The sequence below is a fragment of the Mixophyes fleayi genome, chromosome 4, assembly GCF_038048845.1.
Source record: "Mixophyes fleayi isolate aMixFle1 chromosome 4, aMixFle1.hap1, whole genome shotgun sequence".
NCBI lineage: Eukaryota > Metazoa > Chordata > Amphibia > Anura > Limnodynastidae > Mixophyes > Mixophyes fleayi.
Genome location: NC_134405.1, coordinates 238,063,285 through 238,072,682, shown reverse-complemented (window position 1 = coordinate 238,072,682; position 9,398 = coordinate 238,063,285). Strand labels below are relative to the sequence as shown.

Below are 9,398 nucleotides of genomic sequence, written 5' to 3'. Positions count from 1 at the left end.
AGTAGTGAGATCTGCCGAGCAGCTGAGGAAAGAGATGAATTGTGTTGCAGGAAAATATAGGAAGCCAATTATACCTTACAATAAATGAGAAATTTTATTAAATATAAGCTTAAATTTGTTATAAACAGGACAATACCCACAAGGTGGTGGAAGAAAATGGGTCAGAACACATTTTGTTAACCTCATCCACCCAATATAGGGCCTGAATCATCAAGCTATGTGAGTTTGTGCATACAATCCACAAAATGACTCTGCGCATGCCCAGAATCGGCTCATACACCATCAAGCTTAAAGGACACTTACTAAACCCTACGATATCATAGAGGGAATAGATCTGGGAAGGGACGTTTGCCAATAGTCGAGGTACAGCAAGGGCATGTCATATCGAGCACATGCAGCAGTGTCCAATACAAGATCTGGTCATCTCAAAAGTAATTGTTTCTCAGCTGTATCTTTTGCTCCAGCTACAGGTCTAGTCAAAGGGCTAGATTTACTATCAGGCGTGATGCATGGCGGCTTCAAACCGTCATGCATCGCGGCGGTTTTCCGGCGTGTTTGCATTGCAAACAGCCGGATTTACTAATGGGCGCATTTCAGCTTCAATTTGAAGCCGCCGGCGATGTAACGGCGGGATGTAATGCTCAAAGCCGCCGGCGTCTTTGAATAGAACATGGCGCTTTTGCTTTAAATGACGGCGCTTTTGTGTAAAGGCGGTTTTTTTGAAAATTACACCTGTCTCCTGGCCTGTTACTATTGGCTATTTTCAAACTCAGGAGATTTGACATCACAAGCCCTATATAAACCACTGGCCTGACACTTTTTTCTCTGATAGGGTTTAGATGAGTTTTGTGAGAGGAGTTTGGAGGATAGTGGTTTGCTGAGAGTTGGTGAGAGTTGGAGTTTGGTGGATTGGTGGAGCGATATCTGATTGAAGTGTGAGTAGTCCTGTGGTTTTTTCCTGTTTTGTACATTTATTTTCTCATTTATTTTCTGTCTTGTATTTTTTGTATTTGACTTGTCCTTTGTCTGTGTTACTTGTGTGTGACTGTGTGGAGAGTGTGTCTGTAGGTAGTGTAGTTTGTTCTTTGTGTTTGTAAGTCCTTCAGTGTTTTGTGTTTTTCTGTCTTCTGAGTAAAAATGTCCAGAGATAGGAGGGGAGAACAGGCTGAGGAGAGGGAGATGGAGGTTGAGGGGTCAGAGGAGGGAGAGGGAGAGGTTGAGGAGACAGGACAGGGCAGGAAGACCAAGACAGGGAGGAATGTGCGCTTCTCACATGATGAGAATTGTGTGTTGGTGCACAACATCATTCCCTGCTACGAGGTCATCCTAGGGAACCTGGCAGCCCGGACTCCTCTAAGGCGGCGTCACCAATTGTGGGGGCGTGTCTGTGATGCCGTGAACGCGGTGGGCCCACTGAAGCGGACAGTGGCGCACTGCCGCAAGCGCTTCTCTGATATTAAGAGGAGGCTTAAAGAGAAGATGGCCCAGGAAAGGAGGTTGACAAGGCGCACGGGTGGTGGCCCCCCACTTCGTATGGAGTACACCACGTACGAGGAGGAGCTGCGCCAGATAATGCCGGCTGAAATTGTAGAGGGCATAAATGTGCAGGACACCGATTCGCCCTCTTTTGGCCAAGTAGTTGGTGAGTTATTTGTTTTTTTTACCCTAACAGTATTTTAAATGTTTTTTTCTTTTTAAAACTCCTTTTTTCTTTTTAAAACTGCTTTTCTCTTTTTAAAACTGCTTTTTTCTTTTTAAAACTGCTTTTCTCTTTTTAAAACCTCTTATCTCTGTGCAAACGTTTTTTCTTATTTGTTATTTTTTTTTTGGTTGTTTTTCAAAGTGTATTTTTGACTCTAATAGTTTGTAAAGGTTTTTTTTTTCTCATAGCAAAAAAAAAAAAAAAATTGCAAACACATTTGTGCAATAAACAGTATATTTGGAAATTGTTTTTTATGGAAATACATTGTATGCTTTTTCTAATACATCCAGATTCGCCAGGACCGCAGTTCAGTCCCAGTGCCAGACCTACACCTCCACCTTCAGCGAGAGATTCGGGCACAGACGAGCAAGCAGGTGCGTGATTTCTGTTTAGGAGAGAAATAATGGAGTTAATTGATTTTCTGTGCAAATGTTGCTGTCAATTTTTTTTTATTTTTTTTTTAATTGTTTGCAATGAGAAGTTTGGGCTACATTTTACTAAACTGATATGTTGCCTATAGTAACCCATCAGAATATACCTTTACTTTATTTATTGCATTCAACAAAATGACAGCTAAAATCTGATTGGTTGCTATAGGCAACATCTCCACTTTTTATAGCATGTAGTTTAGTCAAAATAACCCAGCATGTACTACACAGTCCAAATGATAATGGGTATTAAAAGGATAATAAGTGCATCCGTAAGCAGGTAGCATAGGACTAGAAATCAGGAATGCAAACATTGTGAAAGAATCTGTAGTTGCTAAAGAATATTCTTTCCTATCCAGTGTTCAGAATGCAATATACAAACTTATTATATACTATATACTTACCGTCATTTTTCATACACAGGGCCCTCTTCATACCAGCCACCTCAGGCGGAGTCCCTGGAAATGTCCCCTGAGCCAGAGGATCAAACGACCATCACCCTGGTAACAGTGGATGCCCCTGTGTCTGGCCTCCAGGAAGTTTCACCTGGCCCTGCTGAACCATCACACCACCAACCTGCACCTGAAAGTATGGACCCAGCCAGAGAAATGGCGCTGTCTATTGGCGCATTCCAGCAGCAACAGACATTGTTCATGGACAGGCAAACTCGCCACATGTCACAAATTGCGGCCCAGTTGAGGCGGATACACCGATCCAATAGTCAACTCCCTGCTGGAATCAACCGTCTGGCAACAGCTTTAGAACAGACCAATGTGCAGCTGGCCCAAATGACTGGGGCTGTGGAGGCCTTACATTCCACAGTACGTGAGGGGAATGCCAACGTGACCCGGCTGGCAGGGCAACTACATTCAGAAATTGTAGCCCGTTTACCGGCACCTATGTCTTCAGCCACCACCAGTGCCGCTAGTACGCCTACCACATCTCTACAGAGTACTCCTCCAAGGAGAGGTGCTCGCACCAGGGGTGGGCGAGGGAGGGGAGAGAGTGGCACCAAGCATAGTGATATGCCTGCAAAAAGGCAACGCTAGCACAATGTTTCTTATTGATTAATGTTTTGTCAAGTTTCTATAACCATTATACGTTATTATTTATTGTGTTCTGCAATAAATGCAGTTAAATTTCTATTGTGTCAGTCTTTCTTTTCTGCACATTAAACAAGAGTATACTGATTTTTTAACAACTATGCACTAATTTCACTTAAACATTGACCTCTGACTGTCACATTCCAGGGATGTTCATATTTACCACATGAGGAGTACACACTATCCTGTTTTTAAAGGTTCCAATTTACAAAACATTTAAAATAAAATACTAAAATTGCACTCACATAAAACACATTTTGTAGCAAAAAATGTTTTTCATACTATGTACTTACACGTAAAGTAGTTTGCAATTAGACGGTCTCTAATCTCCCTTCCGCCCTCTGTGCTCTGCACATCACCAGATGTGACACGTACCCCTTCTTCTTCACTGTCTACTGCAATAATCGGTGGGGTAAGTTGATGTAAAGCCAGGTTATGCAGCAGACAGCAAGCCAGGACAATCTCAGATACCTTTTCAGGTGCATACATAAGCACCCCACCAGATTTATCAAGGCACCTGAACCTGGTTTTCAAGAGTCCAAACGTACATTCTATGACACCTCTAGTGGTTATGTGTGCCTCATTGTATTGGTGCTGTGCAGGAGTCTGAGGATGCAGCAGAGGAGTCATGAGCCAGGAGCGACACCCATATCCTGAATCTCCTGCAATAAAAGTAAAATGTTAGCTACCATTTACTTTGAGCATGTTGTACAGCAGTTAGCATATGTGAATCCATTTGAGCAAGGATAAGGGATATATAAAACATGCAAAGTACATACCCAAAAGCCATCCCTCCGGCATTTCACCACTTTCAAATTTGGCATAAAGGGTAGACTGTCTCAGGATAAAGGCATCATGACATGACCCAGGATAGCCTGCAACAACACTCAATATACGCTGGTTAGCATCGCAGACAACCCGCACATTCAGGGAGTGGTAATAATGGCGATTAACAAAAACCTCTGCCCTGTGGTGAGGTGGTCTCAGGGCAATATGAGTGCAATCTATTGCACCCATTACATTAGGGATACCTGCGACCCTATAGAAAGCTCCCTTGAGCTCATGCCACTGTGACTCCTGGCTGGGGAAGCTGATATATCTAGGGCACACTCTTTTAAGGGCACCTAAAACCTGTCCAAAATGCCTTGAAAATGTCGGCTGCGTTATGCCAATCACTCTGGAGGACACAGATTGAAAGGAACCTGTTGCCAAAAAGTGAACTGCACACAGTAGTTTGTGTAGTCCTGACACTGCATTAGAGCGGCTGGTTGTAGGCTCCAAATCATCCTTCACTTGCTCATACAGTGCCATGAGGTTAGTACGATTGAGGCGAAACATTTGTACTACCTCCACATCAGCCAAAGACTCCAGATTCAAACGCACTGGAAATGCACGTGGAGTGCGGGGTCTTTGCAGGCTCCGCGGAACAGATGCCAACTGCTGTTCATCCTCCTCCTCCTGGCGCCTTTCTGCCTCCATCAGATAAAAAGCTGCAAACATACACTGGCAAGAATGCACCACATTACCTGCAAAAGCCATTCTCCAACAACCCCACACCTGCCAAATAATGAGGGGCTCCTTTTTGTAAGCATCATGATTAACTGCTGGGCAATAGACGGTGATTGTCTGTGATTGCTTCAGGCAGAAAAACCATTTTTCACATGTGGATTGCATTAGCATTAAAATAAGGGTTAACTATGTAATGCAACAATTCCCATCCTAGTTTCTTTGAGGCACCAGTATTCTAGTGGTTTTTTGGAAAGTACAAAACAACTAGAAAAGGAAAGGTGAAATGAGATTTTACTATGCAATCATACTGGGTGAAAAAATAATGGAAAAAAAAAAAAACAGTAGCCTGAAATTTCATGACACTTTGCCCATTTTCTATACACAGTCCTAATGGGTCATTGGACATGAAATAGGCCTTTCTCTTATGGTCTGATTGGCAAAATACCTGAAACAGCACACTGTTTGAACCATCACGCCGCTCACAAGCAGCGCTTGCATTTTGGTCTTTTGAATGGCGGTTTTCCGGCGGCTTTATAAACCCCCTAATAGTAAATCCGGCTGTTTGTATGTTGAACATTGTTGAAACCGTCATGGCGATGTATACAGAGGCGGGTTTGGAAACATCATTTTTGGCCGTTTGGACGGCGGGTTTAGCCTTAGTAAATCCGGCGATGGCTAAACCGCCGCCAAATCCGCCGAAGGTCGGCGGGTTTACAAACACGCCTGATAGTAAATCTAGCCCTAAGTGTTGATTACTAGTCATGACGGCTGTGTATGCATACTATTACATTTGTTTGCAATCAGGAGCAACTGTAAAAATGTATTTTATGTACAATAGCATACTAATAAGCTAATAATTAAAATTTCATGGAGAAAAAAAAAATACCCCACTTTTTTTAAAATCTTTTAATGTTAAAACTGCTTAACTGTTGATGCTCTTATCCTAAATAATTTCTCTTACTCTCTTAACCTTTACCTTAATTAATTTACACTAAACATAATTGTGGCAAAATAAAGGAGTTGTATTAGAACCAAAAAACTGTATGATGTAGGAGAAAACAGTAGGCAGTATGACAAGGCCCAAAAGCTGATATCCCAACGCAGGTCAATTACCTCTGGAAATCAATCTTGGGTAACATTTTTCACACAGCAGCACATATTATTCATTACCTTCACGTGGGAACAATTATCCCAGGCATCCCAGAACCTGCATACCCTCTGGGTTGAAAGGAGCGCAACCAACAAGCTGGCCCCTAAGGATGGTAATTGTGCCGAAACTATAGCAGACTCTTTGAAGGAAAATGGGTTCAGAATGCCCCAAATAGGTATTGGATGTATCCTGCAGTGTCTTGTCTGGTATAGTAGAGCAGACCTACATCCGTATTCATCACTGCACGTATCTTCACATTCGTTTTTTGCTGAATTCAGAGGTACATATACCTGATTTCTGTGCATTTTAAAACAAACGCACATTGCGCTCAGTATGCGTGCCTTGATGAATCAGGCCCATAGTGTGAACGTGGTGTGACTGAGTTTGTCAAACCTCGTGTCATATGTGCTGTTTGTGTGTGCCATTTGTATCAAATAAACATGTTCCATCGATATATTCCCTGTGCTATCAATGAAAGATTCTAAATATATTCATGAAATCAAATTAAGATTGCTAGTATATTTTTAACACATTAGTATATAAGACATTAAAATGAAATGATATATTAAAAGTAGATAGAACAGAAACACATCCATATTAGACTTGATTAGCTGTGTTATAATTTACGTTTTTTTTATGTTTATAATTTATGTTAATATAAAATTTCCATTTGAGATTATTATTTTTTTATTAGCTTATATTTACACCTCTCTTTCATGGTTTATAATGTATTAAATTTCTATTTTAATATTTTTTTTCTTTTAGCTATCTTTGCTATCTTCTTTAATATTGACCAAACAATTTATTTAATTTACAATATTAGTGTTAATTTCTGTTCTTCATATATTCTTCTTGTCTGCTTTCACCTCTCTTACTTGTGCCTATTGCATGTCCTGTAGTATGTTTTATGTTTGTTCTGCATCATGCCAATTATGTCTTATATATTATTGTCTATTTCGTGGTTTTGTTATATTTTTTTCTTCTTAAATGTTTTGCATTTTGCTTTTATTTGTTCTGTATTTCGCTTTTTGAATAGAGGAATTTTGTGACAAGTTATACGCTATCGTTTTTAAAGAGTTATTGTAATAAGTTCAACCTAATATAATATTTACACTTTTAAAATGTTTATTTGACAGGCAGTGTAGAGAAAATATATTTCATATTAGCAACAGAAAATGGACTGCATTTGACTCAAATATATATAAAAAAAAAAAAAAAAACATCACAGTTTATGTGGTTAAATTATTTTAAAGCACTTCAATTTTTGTTCAGTTTTTTGCATCAATAATTTTTATTGCAACTTTTCAAAAATGAATGGGGTACAGAAAAAAATGGTAAGCAAAAGGGAGAATCAAAACAAGGGAGGACACAAGGGGGTCCCCACGCAGGGGGGGATCACTCAGTTGAGCCATTGGCTCATAATTTCAACATTGTGCATATAGAGAAAAATGGATATACAACAAAACATGTAATCTTATAGTTTGGTATTCTGGAAATACTCATGGTAATGCGGAATTGTGAGGGGCAGTCACCTGGTCGTTGGGATGAAGGGATTCTATCAGAGCTACTGGAGATGTGGGTAGAGTGGAAACAGAGGTATGCCAACTACACCATTTTATAATAGGTGCTGATGCAGATGAGGAATAGGGCATGTCTATTGTCTCCATCCCAAAGCTATATTGGATTTTTGAGACAATGCGGGTGATGGTGGGGAGGAGGGGGGGGGGGGTAGGAGACTTCCAATTTTGAGCTATCGCTACCCTAGCAGCTATAAGCATATGTCCAAAGAGGTAGCGGTTCAGTTTAGGTACAGAGGTCGGGTATATATGAAGTAATGCCAGGCAGGGTCTGGAGCAATGGTGGTTTTCAACACCGTGGAGATCAAGGTAAAAAAAACTCACCCCAGAGTGGCTATAGCACCAGACATGTCCAAAACACGTGAAAGACATAGACTATCTGGGCACAGTGGCGCCAACAGAATTTTGACTGATTTGGCCAGATCTTGTGAAGCCGGTCCGGGGTGAGGTATAGCCGGTTGAGGAGCTTAACCTGCATTTCTGTGTGGTTAATGCACTTTGACATGCGGTGGGAGATTGAACAGATAATTTTCCAGTGGTGCTGAGTAAGGGACAGGGCCGGATTTACCGCTAGGCAACCTAGGCACCTGCCCAGGGTCTAGCGACTCTCATGGGGCCCAGATGGGGGGACAAGAGAGAGGAGAAAAAAAAAATTCGGCCCTCCCCCGACTCGTGACCCGCGGCGGAAGGCGGGGGGGGGGGGGGGTTGCCGCGAATCAGGTGAGGGGCTGGTGTTAAAGCTAGGGGTAGAGCCTAAATCCCCTTCAGGATTGGTACCTTGCACTCGGTATGGGGTAATGTGATCGCAGCGGTCACATGGTAGGCAGTGAAGGAAGGCAGCTGGAGTTTAAGGTAGTCGGTGCAGGAACTCCATCACATCTTCTGTTCCTGGCATCATTCAAGGTAAGAAGTAGGGTACTTGGCATAGGGGGGACATGTTTGATGTAAGCTGCTGAGGGGGACATGTTTGATGGAAGCTGCAGGGGGGACATGTTTGATGGAAGCTGCAGGGGGGGACATGTTTGATGGAAGCTGCAGGGGGGGACATGTTTGATGGAAGCTGCAGGGGGGGACATGTTTGATGGAAGCTGCAGGGGGGGGACATGTTTGATGGAAGCTGCAGGGGGGGACATGTTTGATGGAAGCTGCAGGGGGGGACATGTTTGATGGAAGCTGCAGGGGGGAGGATATGTTTGATGGAAGCTGCAGGGGTGGACATGTTTGATGGAAGCTGCTGAGGGGGACATGTTTGATGGAAGCTGCTGAGGGGGACATGTTTGATGGAAGCTGCAGTGGGGGACATGTTTGATGGAAGCTGCAGGGGGGGGACATGTTTGATGGAAGCTGCTGAGGGGGACATGTTTGATGGAAGCTGCAGGGGGGGACATGTTTGATGGAAGCTGCAGGGGGGGACATGTTTGATGGAAGCTGCAGGGGGGGACATGTTTGATGGAAGCTGCAGGGGGGGACATGTTTGATGGAAGCTGCAGGGGGGACATGTTTGATGGAAGCTGTAGGGGGGGACATGTTTGATGGAAGCTGCAGGGGGGGGGACATGTTTGATGGAAGCTGCAGGGGGGAGGATATGTTTGATGGAAGCTGCAGGGGGGACATGTTTGATGGAAGCTGCAGGGGGAACATGTTTGATGGAAGCTGCTGAGGGGGACATGTTTGATGGAAGCTGCAGTGGGGGACATGTTTGATGGAAGCTTCAGGGGGGAGACATGTTTGATGGAAGCTGCTGAGGGGGACATGTTTGATGGAAGCTGCAGGGGGGGACATGTTTGATGGAAGCTGCAGGGGGGGACATGTTTGATGGAAGCTGCAGGGGGGGACATGTTTGATGGAAGCTGCAGGGGGGGACATGTTTGATGGAAGCTGCAGGGGGGACATGTTTGATGGAAGCTGTAGGGGGGGACATGTTTGATG

At 43.1% G+C, this 9,398-nt stretch overlaps 1 protein-coding gene across 1 annotated transcript; it reads left to right on the top strand.

Moving 5' to 3' along the window:
* Window positions 1-801: 801 nt before the first annotated feature.
* Window positions 802-7,037, top strand: LOC142150806 (uncharacterized). The gene is made up of 4 exons (XM_075205990.1): window positions 802-1,642; window positions 1,993-2,076; window positions 2,554-2,903; window positions 7,029-7,037. Exons 1-4 carry the CDS (start codon window positions 1,138-1,140, stop codon window positions 7,035-7,037), a joined length of 948 nt encoding a protein of 315 aa, XP_075062091.1. The 5' UTR covers window positions 802-1,137.
* The last annotated feature ends 2,361 nt before the right edge of the window (window positions 7,038-9,398 follow it).

Coding starts and splice junctions, on each gene's coding strand:
- LOC142150806 (XM_075205990.1), top strand. CDS start 1,138: ATGTCCAGAGATAGGAGGGGAGAACAGGCTGAGGAGAGGGAGATGGAG. Junction 1,643..1,992: donor CTCTTTTGGCCAAGTAGTTG/GTGAGTTATTTG, acceptor TAATACATCCAG/ATTCGCCAGGACCGCAGTTC. Junction 2,077..2,553: donor GGGCACAGACGAGCAAGCAG/GTGCGTGATTTC, acceptor TTTCATACACAG/GGCCCTCTTCATACCAGCCA.